We start from the raw sequence: 22,873 nt of genomic DNA, 5'->3' as shown, positions 1-22,873 counted from the left end.
CTTATGATTGGACCGGTGTAGCCGGAGCAGCCATTTTATCTGGTTTATCACCCCTTTAGCATTTAGCAATGTTTTGAGACAGCAACGCGACGGTTTAGGAGTCGGGTCACCACCTGTTCTGTTTGGTGCAGCTTCTCTGCAGCTCCAGGCGGCCGCTTCCTAAACTGCATATGGGAATATTGAAAGGAAAGCTTCTGCATTAAACCGATTCACATGAGTTTTAACCACTGTTTAATGGTTGTTCTGTCATCTCTGTTGTCTTCACTGTGGACGGATGGGAACCCTTTTGGCTGTTAAGGTTTGTTTTTGGGTTGTTTTGGTTGTTAAATGGATTAAGAGATATCAATGAAAAAAAAGTGATTGATCTGGATGTCTGAAATCTGCAAATAAATCTGTTGCTGCAAAGTGCTGCATTACTTGGTAGTTCTAGTTTATTCTTATTACCGGTACATTTGTACAGTCCCAATTCTGTTTTTTATTTTTTTTAATGTGGTATGAAAAACCTGAAAATTGATTTTAGTTTGAACTCTGGTCTGGTTTGTTCTGGGTCAAACGTTTACTCCGACGTTTATGGAAAGGTTTTGTGTTGGTCTGAGGTCATTAACGGGATTAGAGAAGGTTGGCGAGGTCCTCTCCCGTTCACGGAGAGCATCAAAGCTCCTCTCATCTCATTCAAAATGAAGTCTCGGCATTGCCCTTGTTACAAATAAAATAACAAATATATTCAAATATTTTGCTGAAATCTCTTATTTGTAACGTTTATCATAATTAGCGTGAAGGGATTGTATTTTCTGTCCATGCTCAAAAATCACACAATTGGACAACTTAATTGGTCTGAAACTAGACTCGAAAGCGGCACCTCTATAAGGGGTTCTTAGGCAGATTAAAGATGAAAAAGAGATGAAAGAAAATGGCAAATAACACAAAGTAAGAAACAGACCAAAGAAATAACTAAGAAAAGCATATCGTGACTCCTGTAGTATAGTATAGGCAGCAGTAATCCCAGGTTAGTTCATAGTAGGCTTTGGTCTTGGGAAGATCAAAGGTGAAAGTCCCTCCAGACTCCAGAACAGTCAGATGCTGGCTGGCACCTCCTTGGCAGAGGTAACAAGAGAGAAGGATCATGTAAGAGAGGTAACCAAAACTACCGTGTTCATCCCTCATTTCTAATGGTTTGAAATCTGTAAGGCTCAGGCCGGACTGCAGCGCTCAATATATCACTGTGGAGACAGCGCCCCCTGGTGGGACCATGAAATGACCGCTTCTTACCGGAGCATTCCTGATCCAGAGACAAGGGCCACAGGGGAACAACTGAAACCAACCATTTATCCTCACACACGTACTGGCCAACACAAATACATGTGAAAATAGTGCACATGCATGAAAAGCTCAGTCCCTCAGAGGAAAGGTCTCACCTGGACATTCTAGGAGGAAGCAAGACAGATGGACTGGATCCTTTAATTTCTCCTGTGATGTTATTAAATCAACAGGATCCTTGTAGATGTCCGAGCTTGTCAACCTTTATAAACCTCTGAGGTACTGATGAGGTGGGAGTGGTTTAACCAGGGCGCCCGTCCTGCCCTTTGTAAACCTTGTCCAACAATCTTGTGAACATTCGTCCAAAAAGGAGTTCAAAAGTTATTGTGGTCACAAAAATGATTGTTTATTATTGTTCATAAAGATAAAGAAAAATATGGGAGAAACAATACTTGACAGATGTGGCAGCAGCCAGAAACATGAAAGCAGCTAATGTCCATATCTGTGAAGAGGAGACACAAAGTTTACTGTCTGAAATATTCTCATTATTTTGTAGAGCAAGTCGTTCCTGCTACAGATCCCACTGGCACACCGCACCACAAGACTGACACTCACTTCTGATATTCCCACTCCCTGTTGTCCAGCGGGCACACCTGTCTGGCTTTCAACCAGCGAGAGATGCAGTGGAAGTGGAAAGCATGCTGGGGACACACAGGAAAGGTGGTGTCCAACATACAATAGTCACTCAGAAATAAGATCATAGACTTAGAATCCAAAATGCTGGTGAGTGTCTACATCATCTGGCAACAGTGTCTCACCTGTGTCTCACCTGTGTCTCACCTGTCTCATCTATGAAGCTGAGACTGACCTTCAGTGCATTTGCTAATGTTTAAGATGCCCCATTGGGCACTGATGTGATGACAAAATCAACAACAAGTGAAATCTCGATGGACATGTCAGGGATTGTGGACACTTACATTGCACACGCCCCAGGCCACGGTGCACTCCTCAGACGTGGCAGAAGCCTGGTTGGCCTGGCATTCTATACCTGATGAACACAACATAGAGAGCCTTTCCACCCAGTTCATGCATCACTGTGTGAGACGTGCGTCCAAATCAGCGTAAAGACCAACTCACAGAGATCCATAATGTGGTTCCTACAGATTGCACAGTTATCCACCACAATGTCCCAGGCCCACAGCGCGACGGCGTTCCACTGGAAGTCAGCAATAAACCGAGTCATCATGCAAGTGGGCCACAAAACCAGCATCCAAACAACATCTCCTTGTTACTGTTGTGGTCAGACTGACTTTACAGTTCTGGGTTCACTTGCAACAACCTTGATTCTACAAGTCTATACGTGTGTAGTTTGGAGGAAACGCTCCATAAGCCTTACAATAAGAATGCTTCAGACAGCTAGTTGTTGTTGTTTTTTTTACTATTTTAATGATAAATTATTGCATGGTGTTAGGAATGTCAATGGTGTTGGAAATGACTGATGATTAAGTAACGTATACATAAAACATACAACAAAACAATTGCTAAATATATAAACCGGCTTACGGTATAAATCCATTTGCTTTGTTAAACAAATTACATTATCACCTTTGCTGGATAATTAGATTAATTATCAGTAACCCCTCCCATTGCCTCTCACACCTGTAGTACAGTATATTTATAGCAACAGTAATACAAGATCACATAACACCGTTGCTTTATGATCTCTTAGTCTTGCTCTTGGAACATCAAAGTCCTTCCAGCATCCAGAACATGACCCAAATTGCATCATGTGTTTCGTGGCCCATTGTCAACATTTCCCAGAAATTTGACTAAAATCTGCTCCTCACATTGCCTCTTCCCCTCACTTCCTGTTTTCCCCTCACTTCCTCTTTGGGAGGTCCCACCTTGTCCAGGCTCCTTGGCATCCTCGTCCCACCATGTTTGCCTTCATCCACTCTTCCTGTGGGCTCCTTATTTAGCCTGGACCAGCACCAGGCATCCCACCTCCCTCCTGATCTGGTCATTACCCCCACTTCCCAGGCCTTGAATGCTCTTAAGGCCCCAAAGGCAATGGCAGCTCTCCACTTTTGGGTATTCTCCATTATAACAATGACATGATAACTTGGACTGGTCGCCTTGTGTTATTGGTGTTTGTGAGTCTGTTATTGAGCAATAAGCATTTTTCTTGGCTAAAAGTGAGTAAGCATTTTTATGCTGTCAGCAGTGAGTTAATGTAAGAAGTCATGTTAGTACTCACATTCAGGGATGTTAGTTTCTTATAAATTAATATACCGGTAACAGCAGTAGACATACACACCTTCTTCACTTCAAACCGCTTCTTGCTGGCTCCACTGTTTGCTGGTGAATCCACGTCCATAGCAGCAGCCATCTGGTAACGATACCTTTGATTGGTGTTTGATTGGTGTTATTGAGAAATGTTGGTTTCAGAATCATGTCTCACTGCATTTAAAGATTATCTTAGCTTTTGCAAATTCTTTCAAACTACATTTTTTAGAAAGAAGTTTAAACTGGTAAGAATTAGTATTATTCTTTTTTGACACAATTAACACACTCATTCAAATCATTTTCATCTGCACATCGGATCCAGAAAGATCCTCTCAAAACATCAACACAGACAACTATGGTGACACTAAACTAGCGTGATGCTAATCATCACTAGACTATTCCACAAAAATTGTGCCTGACTGCCTGGCTGCCAGACTGACTGCCTGACTGACTGCCTGACTGACTGCCTGGCTGCCAGACTGACTGCCTGCCTCTGGCCCCCCAGCCCCCTTTAACCCCTGCACATCACCTCCATTTCACTCGTATATGTACAGGAGTCACCCGCAGCCCACTCTTCGCTCCAACTTTGTGTTTGTCCTAGTTTGTCCCCCCCCCCCCCCCCATCCCATCCCATACACACACACACACACACACACACACACACACACACACAAACACCTTCCCTACCCACAAAGCACTGAACTCAACCCTTTCATTAAAAACCAGATAACTACCTTATTGTGTGGGGTTTTTAGAAAGAGCACATTTGAAAGAATATTTGGGTGTTTACATGAGATTGCGATGGGCTGGCGTGAACTAAACTAAAACAGGAATTTACATTGGAGGTAATGGGAGGTGAGTGGACTTCTGGGTACAGTAGTTCGTTTTACAGATATGTTTAATGTTCTGACATTGACATTTTAGGAATGGTAAGTGGAAGGCCTCCCTGAAACTTATATGAGACCCTTGTGGCTACAATTTAGTATTTGAATAGTGTTTCTAGGTGAAAGTATAGGAGACCTGTGACCCTTTAAGGTGAAAATCGTGTGACCTCCCTGAGGCCTCTCCATAGGATAGCATGGGATTTTCTGTATGACAAATAGTGCGGGCTTACCTTGTATTTTATAGTTTCTCTGGACTTGTTAGTTTTGACTTGAAGCTAATCAGTAGTAGTACAGAGAGAAGCTGTAACGTTAAATAGTTGCAATATAGTAAGTTGCTTTGAACCAAAGCTGCTTTGACCTAAAAATGAAATGTAAAAGCTTCCAGCTTCAATTAGGGCGATGGAGAATGTCCGGTTCTGTTGGTTCGCAGCAGCGCACAATGCCCGGACATCAAGGAGGACATGAAGCTGTGGACTGCTGCCCACCGCCAAAGAGTGGCCAGAGGAGAGCATGAACGCACCGCAACCGTGGGTGGCGCTGCTCGAGTGAGGGTGATTTAGTGTCAGCAGCAAAAAAACTGCAAGTTACCAACTTCAACCAGAGTAATGATGCTGGATAATGTTAGAGAGACGCTCTGCTCTACGCCCGTCAGAGGGATTCAGTTTAAATGATTTACTGAAGAAGCAGTGGGCGATGAAGTTAGTGCGTAAGTTGTGCCAAACAGCGCCCTCTCTTGCCAGGCCGGGGTACTGCGGCACACTCGACCCCTTCCAGTGCTCGTCAACCCATTCTTCAGTTTATGTGATATTGATGGACTGAAGCCCAATTCTGCCTTAGTGTATCACGATCACAATTAAAACTTAGAAAACTGAAAAATGACTCAACATAATCCCAGCCATTTTAGATGCTTAAACCTGTAAACCTAAGATATTGATGAGGCCCAGTGGTTAACCAGGGCAGCCATGACAGATTACCATTAATCCTGACCGTCCTGATCCTCCTTGTTCATTCATGTTGGAAACATTCAACAAAAAAAGTTCAAAAGTTATCACGGCTTAATCAAGACAAATGATCCAGAGATGAGAATGACCTTGTAACAACACGAACTTTTATTATTTAGTACATAAAGTTAAACAAAAATATGGGTGTAATATAACACAGGGGCAATGATGACAGATCTGGTAGTAGCCAAAAACAACATGAATGCAGCTAATGTCCATATCTGTGGAAAGAAGAATAGAGGAAAATTACTGTCAATACAGTTTTTTTGTTTCAAGAAATATTCTGAACTCTGGGCAAACAGTATTCTCTAGAATAAATCTGGCTGGCACACTGCACCGTAAGACTGACACTTACTTCTGAAATTCCCACTCCCTGTTGTCCAGCGGGCACACCTGTCTGGTTTTCAACCAGCGAGAGATGCAGTGGAAGTGGAAAGCATGCTGGGGACACACAGGAAAGGTTCCCTTCAGCTGGAATCTCAACAGGTGGTGGTCAACATCCAGAGCCCGTATTCACAAAGATATAAGAGTGCTCTCAGAGAGCTCCCAACAGCCTCAAAATTCTTAGCAAGGAGACTTAGCTTAAGAGAGGAAGTTTCTGAGAGCAACTCTGAGCAAGGGACAGAAACATCTACTGTCTAAATGATGGAATGGAAATTATTACATATTAGGTATGGTTCTATATATTTATATCGATATTGGATAGAGCATTAAAACCAATATATAAATGTGTCATGACTCAATATTCAGAGTATATTTCTCCTTTTCATTTTACCATCTTGTCTGTTTAAGGCAATTTTAGGCTTGTTAAAAGTCCTCCTCCCTCCTCTTAACAGTTTTCACCTTCGGAGCATTCCTAAGGCCTAAGACGCTTTATAAATAGCTTTTATCTTACCAAGGTAGAATTCTTACAACCTTAAGAATCGAGGAATTTGAAAGTATTCCTTAGAAAGAAGTCATTAAGAGCTACTTTTTGTCTCAAGATTCTTCGTGTATACAGGCCCAGAGCTAAGCACAATTTGAATTCATAAATGCACAATTTGAATTCATAAATGCACAATCAGGAACCGTCTAATCTTGATGGACATGTCAGGGATTGTGGACACTTACGTTGCACACGCCCCAGGCCACGGTGCACTCCTCAGACGTGGCAGAAGCCTGGTTGGCCTGGCATTCTATACCTGATGAACACAACATAGAGAGCCTTTCCACCCAGTTCATGCATCACTGTGTGAGACGTGCGTCCAAATCAGCGTAAAGACCAACTCACAGAGATCCATAATGTGGTTCCTACAGATTGCACAGTTATCCACCACAATGTCCCAGGCCCACAGCGCGACGGCGTTCCACTGGAAGTCAGCAATAAGCCGAGTCATCATGCAAGTGGGCCACAAAACCAGCATCCAAACAACATCTCCTTGTTACTGTTGTGGTCAGACTGACTTTACAGTTCTGGGTTCACTTGCAACAACCTTGATTCTACAAGTCTATACGTGTGTAGTTTGGAGGAAACGCTCCATAAGCCTTACAATAAGAACAGTGATAATTATTTTAAAACTTGATTTAGGGCGATAAAATGGTTTAAAATGAGTGATGACTAAATAACTGTAACGAATTACCGGTACTGCATATGGTTTCAGAATGAGAAATGGCAACCCTACATTATTTCAAACAAAAAAAAAATGCATTTCAAGAGGGACCGATTCTTTTTGGGGATGTTTTATTTCCAAACGATTTATATAAGACATAGTAGAAAACAAAACCTGATAACTGCGTTTCAGCTAATGTTAGCTTAGCTCAGAGTCCATGGATTTGTCGACTGACGATGTTCTTTTAATGTCGAGGCTTTAATACCATTTTTATTCTAAGAGCCTTGTATAGACTCGGGCTGGCCACTGTTACTTATGTTTTTACAATGTTATAGTGAGTTTGTTCCTTCTCAACACAGAAGTGCCGATTCATTTTGTGTTCATGATAAGCTACTTGCTAATAAGTGTCTGATCCCGTTATCATTGTATCAACACACACGTAATGTAAGAACACTTACATTTAAAGATGTCAGATATTTATGACCTATAAATACACCATAAAACGTAGGTTCTTTAAACATACACACCTTTTTAACTTCAAAACGCTTTTTGCTGGCTCCACTGTTTGCGCCAGTCGGTGTGTCAACGTCCATCGCGGCAGCCATCTTGAAAGTCTGAGCGACTAACCCGGAAGTACTAGTGGCAGAAGCGTCCGTCTCAGCGGGAAAGATTAGCTTAATTTTACATTCAGCACGAATATTTTGGGAGTTTTGGTCTTCAAGTCAAAGCGAAATTCTTTTGAATTTTTGCTGTCTCCGACAGATTTATTTCAAAATGAAAATCCAAGGTTCCACCGAGATTTGAACTCGGATCGCTGGATTCAGAGTCCAGAGTGCTAACCATTACACCATGGAACCAGTACAAGCGCCCAGTTACAGTAAAATCAATAAAAACACAATGGCTTCGCTTATTCTCGATTTATTATGTTGTGCTGTTAACTCATAACATCTCACAACCGCATACGGTACAATGATAAAATACGAGAGAGACGATAAACAATGAAAATGAAACTATGAAAAGAAAGAAATTTAAAGTACCTTTTAATTCGACATTAATTTTTTGTTCTTTCCTACTTTGTGTGCCACAGCTTTGGACAGAGGTCGAGTCTTACCCAGTTTGTGGGACTTAGCTTTTTTCACTGGCCTAACTTTTAGCATAGGGGACATCGCACGGCTGGGCTTTTGTGTCTTCAGTTTTGGAGGTATGGTGGCCACAAGGGTCTCATCTGCAGGAGATCTTTTATCTGGACAGGATGTGAAGACACTGACATCTCTCACTCTTTGACCTCTGATCTCAGCAGGGTTTAAACAGGTGGCGATGACATCCAAACTTGTGTTTTCCATCCATCTGATTGTGGAGATAATAAAGCAAGTGATAGTCCTACTCACAGTGTCACAGCTTCTTCCTCATCCTTTAAAAGACTGAGGAACTCTATAAAGAACACACTTTTGTAAACCCATGCCCCCTTAACCAAATTTTGAAAACCTAAAAAGTGAGTTGAACATTAAACTGACCTTCGTAATGGCAGCAGATGACAATCACACAGCAGCGGGTTGTCCTGTAAGTCTACCACCTCCAGGCCAGTGAATGGACTAAGGTCAGGAAGCTCTTGCAATTGGTTTCCTCTCACAGTCAGAACCCTCAACCCTGGACCCAGACCAACGAGAGCATCCCGAGACATCTGGGCAATTTCAAAGGCTGATAAGCTAGGTTGTGATTTTTTTATTTTTTAAAATCTTAGTAGAGGGAAATACTGTACCTTTTCCATTCCCATCCGATCCAAGTAAAGCCTCCTCAGACTCTGTGATATGGGTTGAAAAGCCTTTGGTCCCACCTGATCGACTGAATTATGAGACAGGCTAAGTTCCTCTAGATTAGGGAGCCCAGAGAGAGAATGGGTAGGCACTTCTGTCAGCTGATTTGAATCCAGGTGAAGTATACCGAGGGAAGCAGAGTCAAGTGCACCCTTGGCAACAGAAGTTATAGTGTTATTTGTCAAGTACAACTCCCTCAGATTTGGGGATATGGATGAAAGCAAACCAGTGGGCTCTATTTTAGAGATGGTGTTTCTTTCCAGGTGCAACACAAAGAGATTTGGTAGTTGTGCCAGAGCTAGAAGAGACGGAATAAAATACCTGATAATAAATACAGGTTATACAGCTATAAAACAGTTTCACATAAAGGTATGACCTGAAGGCCTGCTGACCTGATCCAGGGAATCTCGCGAGCCGATTCCCATCCAGGTGCAGATACGTTAGCTCAGGAACTCCGTCAAAGGCTCTTGGAGCCAAAACCGTGAGGTCATTGTCAGAAAGATACAAATAAAGCAGGTTTTTCATTCCCCGAAATGCTCCAGCTCCAATCTCATGGATTTTGCAGAGCTGGAGGTGGAGGGAAACAACTTGGCCGGTGCCTGGAAAACTATTGGCAGGGAGGTGGTGGAAGTGGTTGCTGCGGATATCCAGCAACTGCGTTTTGGCGGGAAAGCCACGTGGGACTTTGGTGTGTCCTCGGCCCTCACATGTGGCATGCTGGGTTTCAACCTGAGGAGGAAAGTGATTTATATAAAATAGTCTCTTTGATGCCTCAGAGAGGAAATCCAAGACCTGTCAGTATGTCAAATTCCAGATCCGACATGTTAAGCAATGCTGAATACAGACTGGTGCTAAATGGAAAACATGACCTCAGCGATAAACCAACTCTACAAAAAAGACTCACATCACAGTGACAGTTTGCAGGACACTTGACTCTGTGTTTGGGTTTTGGTGTGGGTGGGGACACTTCTGCACTCGCATCAGCCTTCTCAATCTCATCCCTCAGCGTCTGTCCCCCACTGCGACACCGTAGATCCAGCAGAGCCACAGATGCCAGAGGCTCGTCTGCGAGGTGAGCAGGACCGGCACAGGCCCCCAGCAACTTCATGCCGCCGACTTTTGCCCACTTCCTTAGGGGACGCATGTAGCAGTTACAATAGAATGGGTTTCCTTTAAGAGAAATGAGATTATCATCACATCCTCCATATATACATCTAAAATACGCACCGGTGTACCTGTCAGGTTCAGGCTTCTCAGGTTCTTGGGGCCCCTGAGGGGTTCCAGATATTGGAGCTGGTTGTGGCTAATGTCCAAGTGGGAAAGGAGGGGAGCACCAGAAAAAGCCTGTTCCGACAGGTCCTGAAGGGCCATGTGGTTAAGGTAGAGGTGTGTAAGCTTCGCCATTGAAACAGACTCTTCCCCGAGGTAAGTCATGGGGTTGTGGCTGAGGTCTAGCTGCGTGACCTCACGTAGCCTTTTCAGGGAGAAGAGAGGGAATTATGGATTTATGTATTATGATGTTAAATGACAGACACGGGGTCCTATCCCCTTTATGTTGGCTTATGGCCTACAGATAAGACAACTATTCCTATGTTTATTTCTATGTTTCATTTCCCCACTTGTAAAAGTGGGGAAATGAAAGTATAAGTCGTAATGCTTCCTTTCTGATACTTTAATGAGGAAGTTAACAGCAAGCTTACAAACTTACTATTGTTTCAGTATACTGTATATACATACTGAATCTGAGTACATTAATAAAGGTATTCGTAATAATATTTGAGAATGTCCCACCTGTTCATCGTTTGAGTGGGAAAGAACTGCAGCTCATTGTGATCAAGGCTGAGGCGGTTGAGGGTGAAGAGCCCAGCAAATGCTTCCGGGGCCAAGTTGTTCAGGGAATTATAGCTGAGACGGAGCCACTTTATATTGTTCAGGCCCTGGGTGAGATACCAGATCGGTTTCAGAGAAGCGGTTTCTAATACTTGTTCATAATCATAGACATTGTCCAAAGGTCTTGGATACCTGGAAGGCCATGTTAGGAATGTACACAAGCTGGTTATAGTTGAGAGCCAACATGTTGAGAAAGCCCAGTTGTGTGAAGGCTCCTGGTTGGATCTCCTCCACTCGATTATGGTCCAGATGCAGCTCTTTCAAGGAGGACAGCCCATCAAAGGACTCCTGCAACGTTCAGGGCAAACAGTTTAAAAAAAAAAAGTAGAATTATATTGAATCATATCATGTCCCTACCTGGTAAAGGATTTCAATTTTATTGTGAGCCAGGTTTAGGTGCTCTAGGCGGCCCAGGGTCCGGAAGGCCCCCTCTTTCACCCTAACAATGTTGCAATGTTGTAGGTTAAGGTGGGTGAGGTAGGGGGTGTGGAGGAACGCAGCCCTGGGCAGCTCCCGCAGGTTGTTGTTTCTCAGGTCAAGCTTCACTGTAATCTGTGACAGAGTAAAAGGACAGAAAACAAATCATCAGAAACAATAAAAAGTGCCTGATCATGCTAAAAATCGACAACTCGCATTAATTAACCCCAAACATTTAAATTTCTCACCTCTTCTATAGTTGGGGGGACCTCCGTTAGGATCTTGCCGGTGCACACGACTGTGAGCTTGGTCCTGTCGCAGTGGCACGTTCTTGGACATCTGCTCGCCTCGCTGGGCAAACTCTGAGTAAAGGTCAGCAGGACCACAGTCGAGAAGAAAAGCATCTATGCAAGCAAGCATGGGAGAAGAAAGGGGAGTTTGGGAAATTACACTTCTTAATTAAACTTGAAATTGGACAGTAACATAAGTGTTTTTTCCAATACTTGGATGGATATCTCCTCCCTGAGCTTGTGGATAGCGTTTTCCATGTTCACTGTCACCCTCAGATGCTTCTTCTTTATTTTATACATCTTATGATTACATTTAATTCAGTCCTTGGACTCTTCTTTGTTCTGAACCTTTTAAACACAGGCCCTTGTGCAGGTTCTCCCCAGTTGCTGAAGAGTTAAGCCAGACATTATTGCCTAAATTTAGTTCTGCCCTTTTCTCACTTGCAGAATTGGACTCATTTGTTGCAACCTCATTGCTGAATGTTTAAAGTTTTTTTTTTCTTTAATGTCACCTTCCAAGACTTCTACTGCAAGTCTCACCCATGTATATTTAAAATAATGCCCCATTGGGTAGTTTTGTTTCACCACATCTTCAATATTGCAACAATGAGTAGCTCCAGATGGTGTTCAACATGATTTTAGGGCAACAGAGCGCATTATTGTGTATCTGTTAACTGATGAAATGTTTAAGGCCCTTTGAATACAAATATATGACAAAAATAACATGACAGATCTTTGGCTGGAAAGTTCCAGAAGGAAAACATCAAACAGACTTAGTTAAAGGAAAAAACAGGAAACTGAAGGCAAAGGCTTACCTTGGAAATAGAAATGAGCTGCCAAATATCCAGTTAAGGCTTTAGCAATCAAAGATTGCCTTTTTTGCACCCTACAACACTTTAGGTTTATGTTCCTGCTGGGCGACAGGCAAGACTTTGAGAAATTCTTCTGAGGACCCCTGATCCTCGTGCCCCTGCACTGCAAATTAACACCTTGGTTTTACATTCTGTCCAGTCCGTGACTGAAACAGAGCAGCAAACAGCAGCATTCTGTACATTCTTATATGCATTGTTGGCTAAATTACTTTATTGGAAGGAAGGACTAATGAAACCCCAAAGATTTTGAGAAATGTCCATTTGGTCCACTCAAATTTATTTTTTCAACAACACAATTCATTAGATTCAAAAAAATAGTTTATTAAATGCCTTTTGCTTTTCCCAAATCTTACTTAATGAACATCAAACCACACAGATTGCAATTACACTGCCAAAATTTTATCCACATAAAATATAAAGAGTAAAAGTTGGATGAGTAATACCGGTATATACATTCACAATTGCTGATATTTCACGCCCAGCTCAAAGCTTTATGAATCTGGACTCAAGTGTAATCTCTGCCACATCCAATCATATGCCAGCATGAGGAATTTGAGTTGGAAATGAGAGAACACTATTCAAAGCAATATAAAGAGGAAATATTGTCAGTGCCTTCGTCTGCGTATTATGCACGGTGCACGTCACTTCCTCCGCACCTTAAGGAAACTGATAACAGCTAAACACAGAGCATGTTAGTCCACAGACCAGATCGTGTGTGTATGGTGCACGCATATGTAATTCTTCAGCCTTCAGGCCTGATTCTCTGCAGTGTTGACTGGAGACTGTTTCGAGCGTTTCCACAGGACTCCAGAGCCTTGTTGTTTCTGTGAATGATAAGAGTCAACCATTAAAACGACGACTGGCTGCTCTGTAATGTTGATCACAATGGGCCAGATTCATGAAGCGTTCTTACGAACAAATTTGTTCTTAAGTCCCACTTACGAACAGTTGACGAAGATTGTGGCATTCACCAATTTCTTCTTATCCTGGATTTATTCGTAGGTAAGAACAAATCCTACGAACACTCAGGAGTACTCTTGCGCACATTTCAGTGCCGACATGTTGGCATGGTTGTGTTTTCTTCTCTTGTGCAGTTCAATAAAATTCAATATTACAATGATAATTCTGTCATATTTATTTATTTATTTGTTTATTTCCTATTTTTGGTGATTTACGGAGAATTTTAAAATTACGTAAATGTGCCAATGACTTAACATTAATCAACCAAATTGGAAACCATGCCAAAACTGTCTTTTTATTTGATTTTATCTTGATTTATTTTATTAGGGGATCGAGGATATGCCCTGGTTGTTGACACCACTGACCAACCCTCAGACTCCACAGGAGTTTTATTCAATCAGATGCATGCGCGCAGTCGCTCCACCATTGAACGCACCATCGGCATGTTAAAGGGGCGCTGGATGTGTTTGGACACAGAGCCACAACCTCGTGAGGATGTGCGTCCTGACGCAATGATGGGGCCAGACTGCAGGCACGCGGTTCACGTTCGAGCGTGATTAATTGCCCGTTTGTGAATAAAATGCATTATTGTCACAATCCGAGCACAGCTTTTACACGTTTATTTTTTTTTTTACATTCTTCTTTTTTTACATTCTCGTTGATTTCTTTAAGCGTGTTGGCTATAGTCATCAGGGTTGAGGCAATTTTATCAAGCGTGTTAGCCATCCTTTCTTGATTGTTCAACACGGCGTCAGAAATCAGGCGTGGAGAAGCAAGCTTTGGGCATTTCGCTTTGGGCATTTGGCTGCTTTCTGCTCTGTCTACAGGGTCCTGCTGCAGTTCCTTTTATGGGCATTAGTGGGCGGTGCCTTATGCTAATCGTATGTTAATTAGACTCGCCTGGCACGCGCTTTCAACTTACGAACAGATGGCATTCATCAATCTAAGAACACAGCTGCGAACAATTCTGGGGCTTACGAACGCGTTGATGAATCCGACGTAGGGTTTTCTTAAAAAACTTCTTAAGGACAACTTAAGAAAGAATCTAAGAAGATTCGTAAGAACATATTGGTGAATCGGGCCCAATGTCTGTATGTAACTGTTCATACAAAATACATGCATGAGCAAACAGGCAAAGCCCATTTAACACCAAATTTGATTCATTTAAGGTCAGCACCCACATTCTTCAACACCTCCATTTTCATAAACACTTAATAATAGTGCAAAAGCACACTGAAATCTGAATATGGTGTTAAAGAATGAGAATGTCATCAACAACCCACTTATATTTTACAATTATAATATGCTAAAACGATGAATAAATACTTTGCCATCGTGGTAATTCATGTGTAGCGAGGCTGTTTCTAGCTATTCAAAAGTGCACCTTGATATGACCTGACCAGCACTTGTTTGCCTGAAGGAACCACTGTTGCAGCAGCAAAGTGAACATTTTAACCGTGCCACGGAACAAAGGTCTCAATAACCTGCTTCAACACCACAATAGTATACGATCCCCAGCATCATGTAAAAGCATACGTGCAAAAGCGAACTTGTGTAGTATGTGCTTAGACCCAGCAGACAGGAGAGCAGATGTCGTATTTTATACCTTTAATGTCCCTGACGATTGGATGACTCTGTCACGCCCTTACCGGGACATGAAGGCCTGCAGCACTGTCACACTCTCCTGAGGAAAGTAGTCCTGCCGAACAACATGTTCCAGTGCTTGGAGGTGACCCGGGACCACATGCACAGGCTTCACCTTTTCCTCACTCTGAGAAACCAAGAGGATGAGTAAGAAAAATGGACACCAAAAGGACAGAACCAAAATGTATAAATGTCAACGACACTGAGATGTGTTCCTCTATTATAGCTGATCCAGAGCCAACATACCTTGATGAGGCCAAGCAGCACCAACAAAGACGACACAAAGTTGTAGCCTTGAAAGGATGGTGAGGTAAATGCTTTCCTTAGAAGATTATCTGTGCAAGGATATACAACCACGACCCTTTGTTAAAAAAGAGACTTAAAGCTCCAGTGCGAAAAATGTTGGAAATTAAAAAACATGCTTGAAGAAGTTTCTGCAGCTTTCATATTACAATGTTATCAAATCTGTTTTTTTTTGTAGCACCTGCTGAGTGAGACTAACTGACAGAGTACATCTCAGCTCTTTAAGCTGCATATTATTTTGAAATGAGGCTATGATGCTGTGACTAACATTCTGTGATGGTTGTGTGTGGTCTCTTCAAAGGAACTCACCAATGCTGTCCAACACTGCAGCCTTCACTTCACTATTCTCCTCTTTGTACACAGATGCAATCTTAAGAAAAGCCTCCGTTGTTTTTGTCACATCTGATACGTCCACCTATTCAGAGGGACAAACATGGGGTATTTAATCTGGGGCTGACTCGCTATGATCAAAGCTGACTAGATTTATGGACCCCCCTCCCCCAACAACTATCTTTTTACCTGCTCCTCAATTAGCATTGCTCTCCGATCCCCTAATTTAAGTAATTTGTCTGGGGACGGGAAGCTGAGGAAGGAGGCAACGTCTGGTGGACGAGTAGACGGAGGGGTAGATACCTGCTGGAGCAAAGAGCCTTCTATAAGTGATAAATAATTACTACAAAACTCTACAGAATAAAGGTAGATAACACAGCTGGTAGGAAATGTATTTCATGCCACAAATTCACCAAGGATCCAACCTTTATGCTACTGTCTGTCTTTTCTTCTTTATCATCTTCGTCATCTTCTTCCTCTTCTTCCTCTATTTCCTCCTCACCCAATTCTTCTTCATCATCTTCATCGTCGTCGTCGTCGTCATCATCATCATCGGGCTCACCATCATCGTCGCTGGAGGCAAATCAAAACCAGAGCTGAGTGGCGATGACTAGAATCACGCAAAGATTTGACATTTAACAATTAGTCCAGTAACTGCTTTCCTTACCTTCTGTTTAAACAAGTACATAAACATGTCTATGAGTAGCATGAACACATTCACACAACAAAGAAGAGATGGTTATTGACGTCAGGAGAGGGCCACCACAGTATCCCCCACTGACCATCAACGGTGCTGCTGTGGAGAGGGTGAGCAGCACCAGGTTTCTGGGGGTACACATATCTGAAGACCTCTCCTGGACAACTAGCTCAACACAGCTGGCCAGGAAAGCTCAGACACACCAATACTTCCTCCGCAAACTAAGGAGAGCACACGTGCCCCCTCCCATCAGGTGCTCCTTGTACAGAGGCACCATTGAGAGCGTCATCACTGGCTGCATCACTGTGTGGTGTGGAGGCTGCACCTCCTCCTGCTGAGAGACTCTGCAGCATAGTGAGTGCAGCCAGTAAGATCATTGGTGCGCCGCTGCTCTCCCTCACAAACCTCTTCCACACCCGCCTCACATGAAGAGCCATCAGCATTGTCGAGGATAACTCCCACCCCTCACACCCCGACTTCAGCCTCCTGCTTTCAGGGAGAAGGTTCAGAAGCCTTCGGGCCCGCTCCACCAGACTGTCAAACAGTTTTATCCACCAGGCTGCCAGGATGCTGAACTCCATCCACTACCTCCCCCAACTCCTGCCCCTGCCCCAGGACCTTAACTCTGCTGAAATGCACTCCACAAAACCCTTGAAATCTGCACATAGAGGGACATTTCTGTATTACTGACTGTTTATTCTATCAACCTCTCTCACTTCATTGTATTTCACTCTATGTACATTCATGTTTTTGGCACCTTATTTACCCCTTTTTTGCCTTATTTATATTTTTATTTTATGTTATTCTATTAATTTTGCATTTCAGTTTTAACGCATGATAAGCTAGAGAGAAGATAAACGGTATTTCGGTTCATCTAAATGTCCAAAACATGGACAATAAAAGTATCTTATCCATTACCTCAGCGATCCCAGAACTTCAGCCATGTTCATACTTTCCAAGGAGTCTATGAGAGCTTTGCAGCCATCCACACCTAGACAGTTGCCTGACAAAAACAAACCCAGACGATTTTTACTTCCACCAACTTTTGTAAAAACAAAGCAATCAGCAGTAGTTGGAATGTCAGACTTAACAAAATGAACATGTGGTGTGAGTGTACCATTTAAATCCAGTTTTTCCAGCTGGCTCTTGTCCTTTATTGCACGTGCCACCTCCAAGGCAGCTTCTTCTGTAATTTCACCAAAGGACAGATTGAGCTCCTGGGAAAAAATTAAGAATAAAATAGAAAAGAAGGAAATTACACACTACAAAGTTATCTAATATGAATATTACCATTTTTGGAGATAGAATTCTTTTAAAGCCACCTTGAGGATAGGTTGTCCCTCTGAGATGCTTTCTGCAATAGCTACAGCTCCTGAGGGCCTCACCAGACAGTCTCCAAAGTTTATCACCTGGATGCTGTTCAGGTATTTAAGAGCCTGTGAAAGACAGATATTTACTAGAGATAGGACGTAGCAGTGAGGAACACATTACAACTATTACAGCCTCCATGTTTCAGTTAATTGGACATCGTTAACCTTCCAGAAAAAACATTTTTACATGTCTCCAAATATGAACACATGACATTCTGTCTATACATTGTCTATAGATTTTTTTTGCTCAAGATGATCCATAAAGTGATCATGTGTTATCTATGAGAGCAGGACAGGATCAGGGCTGACATTTACTGTATTAATAAACAACCAATATTAAATAACAGAGGCAGATAATCGTCATTGTTAATGACTCATTAAAAAAGGAAATACAATGTTTTTGACCCATTTAAAAAATTATTAATTATTCTCGCAAACAAAAGGATAGATTAATCTAAAACAAGTTTCATAGGAAATTCTAATCACAACACAATGGACATTAACTGACTGTACCTGTGCCATAGCAACAGCTCCCTTCTCAGTGAAGGTGTTGTCATTGAGGTTGAGGATGCGGAGGCCTGTGTTGTGCTGCATGGCTTTGGCCAAGGCTGTTATACCCGGATAATTGATACCATTTTGAGGCATGTGAACTTCCTCTAGACTGCCCATCATCTGGAACATCCAAATCATATTTCCAGTTCATTTTCACTCTTGTCATAATATTTTGTATAAAAAATAAATAAATCTATTGACCATTAGTGGAAAAATTCAAGAAGTCAAATAACGGAACGTACAGTGGAGTTTAAATTGTCTGGAGTATACCTGGAAGGCTTGGGCAAGGGCAGTAGCGCCGTCATTCTCCAGCCGGTTCCTCCCTGCGACAAAAACCTTTAGGCTGAGGGGGGCGCCCTCTTTAGAGGATTTTTCATAGCATTCAACCAATGAAGCAGCCAAGATCTGAAAGGGGACCAAAAGTCAATACGGCTACATGCACAGTTTGATCGAGCTATGCTAAAAATTGGACTCCTTGTCAAAAGTCCTTCCTTGTCCTAGTTTGCATCTAATGGAGAAACCCAAATGACTGACAAGAAGACGTCCTCTTCAACTCCAAGTGGTTAATACGGCCCTCTTAATGCTTGATATATCACATCACGTAATAAACAACCAGAGTCAGGTGGCAGACCCACATTTTGAATATCAGAATGATAAATAATCATACATACACTTTATTTACTGTGCAGAAAACATGCACAATATCCCTTGTGGGCAAGTTAATTTTGAGAGGCAGACAAGAACGCTGAATGCCAACGCGGCTTTCTTAAATGTTTTTGTTCCGGGGTCATATGCCAGCGGTGGGGTTTTGGAGCATGCGCCTATACATTGTCTAATTTAACTCTAAATAAAGGCATAAACATGCCAGAAAATACCGAATTCCATACGCAATATGAGTCGTAGTCAGATATGGAGTGCACTGAAACAGGTTCAATCCAATTGGAAATTGAGACCAGAGTGTTTGTATTTGCAGACAAGATTTAAGAATAGGAACATCTGTCCACGACATACCTTTCCACCCCCGACGCCCATGCCGCAGTTGTTGAGACGTAACTCCTGCAACGTGTAACAAGCAGAGCTCTTCAGCAACTTCTCAATGCCCTTCACCCCATCTGGTCCAAACGCATTGTCACTGAGGTCCAATATTGTCAACCGGGCACCGGCCAGCATCAGAGAATCTCCAAGGGAAATCTAGACAAAACAAGGAGCAATAAAAAAAATAAAAGACATTGTGTAATAGACCACTGGAGAGACGGTTACTGTGTGGACAGCAGGTACAATACCAGGGCGGCGGGGATCTCAGAGCGCAGACGACCTGTAAACATGTCGCTCCAGTAACAGCACTAAAAGGTTGGAAAAAATGACACCATGAAGCAGCCAAGATCATAGTCAATGTCATAGTCAGGACTATATAGATTGATTCAGTCAGTACATATATACCACCTTTATCATGATTGTAATAATACCACCATTAATCAATCTTTATTTGCATGGTGCTTTTCATACAGTTTAGTAGCATATACAGGCACATATACATATAGTCACAAACATGTTACTCAAAAGACATGGCTGGGCACTGAGACCTAAGATGAGGAAGCCCCCTACCGAAATACTTTGACAATAACATGAAGCCAAATTGCTTCATCAGCTAAAAATAGCTTTAGACCACAGATAATCTCATCTATCCTGAAAAATCCATAAATATCTTTTAGTATTCTCTGTTTGAAAAGAGAAAACATTCAATGTTTTATTTATTCCACCATTAAATACCTTGATCTCGCTCTTTGTCTCGAGGGCTTTAGCAATGGTCTTAGCTGCCTCCACCCCGATTGTGTTGCCCTCCAGTCTGAGCGCCTGCAAACCATCAAAGTCCTGGATCTCCTTCACAATCTCCTCCACTGAAGACAGGGAACAAAAGACGGGCTTACACTTTGACAAGATTAGATACTGTAGAACTAAGGTCTGAATATAATTTTAAGTAAATATGGGTGTGATCGGTGAATAATTGGAGTAATTTTCACCTGAATGGGCATCATCCAGCTTCCTCCCCTGGCCTTTGTAACTTAACTCTTTTTCCTCTACGACAGTCTTGGCCAGAGAGTCGGCTAACTGTGCAACGATGTCTGTCGCCATGGTGACGTCTGAAGGGTGAACATAATTTCATTTAACCCTGCTTGATGAAAACCTTGATGTCAGCCAATTCTAGACACAGTGAGCACTGATGTAGTCTAAATATGTTGAACATTAATTGTTTTTCATGTACTTGAAGTTGATTGACAGCTCCAAAACATGCAAAAAAGAGGTTTTAGCTATTAAATGCCTTCATCCTGCCCTGCAGTTGTGTCTAAGGATCTGCATGCTGCAACATTCACGCCCTAAATACAATATAATGTTAAATATTAAACATTTTAGTCAATACCAGCTCTAGTGGGATATGTGCAGAAGTTAATCTAACAAACAGAAGCCTTCTGCACCAAAACAAATAAACCATCACACTAAATTCAAATGGCTAAACATAAGCAGTATAGAGCGCAAAAAGTCTAAATATCAAAGAAAATGGAAGCAAATCTTAAAATGATAAAGTAAACAGATTAAGGTCCTTGGCTTTGTAGCTAACGAGGCATCAGTAAATAAAGATGCTGAGTGTATGATACAATAGTCGACATTGAGCACAAGTCTTAATATATTTCGGAATTACAGTTGTGTGTGCTGTGAAACTTGTGAACACACTCAAAACAACCGTTTAACATTTAATTTGGCTTCACAATAGACGTGCTCGACACGCGTTTTAGCATAGATCTGCACTGTCAGTTGTCGCTAGCATTAGCAACGGACCGCAAAACTAAAGCCATCAAAACCCCAAACCTAACAAAGGCGCACTAATGCAGTTTGATGCCACTCCGTTACCGGAACAACATTGTCCTTAAAAGAATAATACAAACAAGAATAAAATTAATACATTGCACCCAATATGCTACGGCGGGTACGCGTGACAAAGCATGGCTCATTCGGCCTCACGAAAATAGCCGCGGAAACCACAGTGTAGGCAGATAAGTTTACTTCAGAGTCTGACCACTTTGGTTGTTTTAATTTTGTTATCATGGATTCTCTAAACCGAATGCAGGGAGTACCGGAATGGAGCAGCGTAGACAGCAGTCAGGCCGGGTGTCACGCTCCCGCTCGCTACGGACGTTCAAACCCACCCAGCGCTTCGCCACCGCTACGGAGCAGGGAGTCATGGGAGTTGTAGTCCAACCAGGAAAGGTCGCGATAAAGCAAAGAACTGAAAGAAAACATTAAACACAACCCCGATCACCACGACATTGACATTTTAAGGGACCTTCGTATTCATTTGGACTCTGGTAATAAGCAACAATATTGTATTCCCTTTTTTATATCTAGATAGTAGTATATGTTTTTGGAAGGGCTGTATCAGTTTAACAAATGCGGAAGAACAAGTCACATTTGTTGACTTGCGAAGTTCAACATAATGGAAGTTCAGCATCAGCTATTCTCTGGTCGTCTTGTCTGGACACCACCACTTCTGCAAAACTCATTTGCTAAGAACATGCTGAGAAGTTCCGTGACAAATCTTTTTGCGGCTATTGAGAAATAACAAATGCCTCCATTCTCGGGGAGTATGAGCCACAGGAAGGTGAAGAACCAGTGTCTTTTGGTTCTGTGGATCTACCTGTCAGCAGCCAAATGTGGTAGGTAATATTTTCTCAAAGTAATGAAATAGACTTAAACTTGTAAGTTCGAACAGCTCAACCTCAAACTTATCACAGCTCAAAGGTTTTTCTCCGAGGCACAAAAGTGAAAGAGAATGGGATAGAACCGAAAGAGAAAGCACAATAGAACCACTTAAAAAACATGTAGTTACATATATTTTTAAAATATTTTTGCAGTTAATTTATGAACAGGCTGACCTTTTTTCAATTCTTTATTTGATTCAGAAACGTGTGGATAGCAATAAATAAATTGATAAAGAATATGATTAGTGTGATATACAACCCCTTAGCAGAGGTACAATCAGACAACAACCTAACTGCAAAAAGGTGAAACTGAATGCTGTTTTATGTGATAATACAAAATTAGTTTTGCTTCTTTGATGGTAAGTAAAGAATTAAAGCACGAGTACTGTTGGGCTGGCCACCATTCAGGCGTTAACTTGAACTGCTCTCGCCACATTTTTAAAAGATAACAAACATTCTCCAATCAATACTTTTAACAGACAAACTTTAACCAACTGTATCCATATGTCATTGACCAAAGAAGTGTATGTAATTGAATAAAAATCACACAAGTGCAAACAAGAAGAAAAACACAATTAAAAACAAACATGCAAAAAGAAAAACACATGAAAAAGAAAAACACATGAAAAGGTTCATTCTTGAAGCACAACACAGTGCACTGAAGCAGATGTTGCACAAGAACAAATTTCCCCATTCTTAGGGAGTACTTAGTAGCCATAACCTTATTTATTGGTTGTAACTATTTTAATCTTCTGTACCTGCTGCATTTCGTCTCTTATTTTTTGGATATCTTTAGTAAAGTCACTTTCTGCTGTCTTTCTTCTTTGGTGAGAGATGCAGTATCTGTAAAGACAAGGGAGAGACTGAATTTGGGTCTCTTATGACACATTGGTTTAAACTCCTCCATTTATGTACTTTGAACAACAGTCTAACGCTTGATTCCAAGTTACTTTAACTCATTG

At 41.9% G+C, this 22,873-nt stretch overlaps 4 protein-coding genes and 1 non-coding gene across 8 annotated transcripts; all 5 read right to left on the bottom strand.

The window, feature by feature from the left end:
* Positions 1 to 1,627: 1,627 nt before the first annotated feature.
* On the bottom strand, positions 1,628 to 4,723 carry LOC101079814 (RING-box protein 1). 2 transcript variants are annotated; one of them, XM_029832215.1, is made up of 6 exons: positions 4,658 to 4,723; positions 3,575 to 3,646; positions 2,395 to 2,473; positions 2,235 to 2,305; positions 1,873 to 1,958; positions 1,628 to 1,759 (listed from the first exon to the last, which is right to left on the bottom strand). In XM_029832215.1, exons 2-6 carry the CDS (start codon positions 3,644 to 3,646, stop codon positions 1,747 to 1,749), a joined length of 321 nt encoding a protein of 106 aa, XP_029688075.1. In that variant the 5' UTR covers positions 4,658 to 4,723; the 3' UTR covers positions 1,628 to 1,746. The 2 variants fall into 2 exon arrangements, with proteins under 2 accessions (XP_029688075.1, XP_029688074.1); XM_029832214.1 differs by having other exon boundaries at positions 3,575 to 3,659; positions 4,658 to 4,713.
* Positions 4,724 to 5,513: 790 nt separating this feature from the next.
* On the bottom strand, positions 5,514 to 7,701 carry LOC115248454 (E3 ubiquitin-protein ligase RBX1). The gene is made up of 5 exons (XM_029832213.1): positions 7,545 to 7,701; positions 6,699 to 6,777; positions 6,539 to 6,609; positions 5,784 to 5,869; positions 5,514 to 5,649 (listed from the first exon to the last, which is right to left on the bottom strand). The coding sequence occupies exons 1-5, from the start codon at positions 7,620 to 7,622 to the stop codon at positions 5,637 to 5,639; spliced, it is 327 nt and encodes a 108-aa protein (XP_029688073.1). The 5' UTR covers positions 7,623 to 7,701; the 3' UTR covers positions 5,514 to 5,636.
* A 101-nt stretch (positions 7,702 to 7,802) lies between these two features.
* Positions 7,803 to 7,874, bottom strand: trnaq-cug (transfer RNA glutamine (anticodon CUG)). Its single transcript has one exon. It is a non-coding gene; the product is annotated as a tRNA-Gln (tRNA).
* Positions 7,875 to 7,925: 51 nt separating this feature from the next.
* On the bottom strand, positions 7,926 to 12,555 carry LOC101080041 (chondroadherin-like protein). The gene is made up of 11 exons (XM_029832202.1): positions 12,244 to 12,555; positions 11,387 to 11,542; positions 11,079 to 11,273; positions 10,854 to 11,009; positions 10,623 to 10,768; positions 10,067 to 10,305; positions 9,736 to 10,001; positions 9,224 to 9,560; positions 8,777 to 9,129; positions 8,532 to 8,698; positions 7,926 to 8,364 (listed from the first exon to the last, which is right to left on the bottom strand). Exons 2-11 carry the CDS (start codon positions 11,540 to 11,542, stop codon positions 8,058 to 8,060), a joined length of 2,322 nt encoding a protein of 773 aa, XP_029688062.1. The 5' UTR covers positions 12,244 to 12,555; the 3' UTR covers positions 7,926 to 8,057.
* A 5-nt stretch (positions 12,556 to 12,560) lies between these two features.
* On the bottom strand, positions 12,561 to 21,420 carry LOC115248449 (ran GTPase-activating protein 1-like). 3 transcript variants are annotated; one of them, XM_029832203.1, is made up of 16 exons: positions 21,288 to 21,420; positions 20,178 to 20,297; positions 19,927 to 20,054; positions 19,440 to 19,499; positions 19,168 to 19,347; positions 18,427 to 18,561; positions 18,118 to 18,276; positions 17,557 to 17,670; positions 17,352 to 17,451; positions 17,153 to 17,237; positions 15,963 to 16,110; positions 15,727 to 15,843; positions 15,517 to 15,622; positions 15,151 to 15,239; positions 14,910 to 15,031; positions 12,561 to 13,124 (listed from the first exon to the last, which is right to left on the bottom strand). In XM_029832203.1, the coding sequence occupies exons 2-16, from the start codon at positions 20,287 to 20,289 to the stop codon at positions 13,043 to 13,045; spliced, it is 1,737 nt and encodes a 578-aa protein (XP_029688063.1). In that variant the 5' UTR covers positions 20,290 to 20,297; positions 21,288 to 21,420; the 3' UTR covers positions 12,561 to 13,042. The 3 variants fall into 3 exon arrangements, with proteins under 3 accessions (XP_029688063.1, XP_029688064.1, XP_029688065.1); XM_029832204.1 differs by having other exon boundaries at positions 15,727 to 15,840; XM_029832205.1 differs by having other exon boundaries at positions 14,867 to 15,031; positions 21,288 to 21,419.
* Between the last annotated feature and the right edge of the window lie 1,453 nt (positions 21,421 to 22,873).

The sequence above is a fragment of the Takifugu rubripes genome, unplaced genomic scaffold (genome assembly GCF_901000725.2).
Source record: "Takifugu rubripes unplaced genomic scaffold, fTakRub1.2, whole genome shotgun sequence".
Taxonomy (NCBI): Eukaryota; Metazoa; Chordata; class Actinopteri; order Tetraodontiformes; family Tetraodontidae; genus Takifugu; species Takifugu rubripes.
This window is presented reverse-complemented; position numbering and strand designations above follow the sequence as displayed.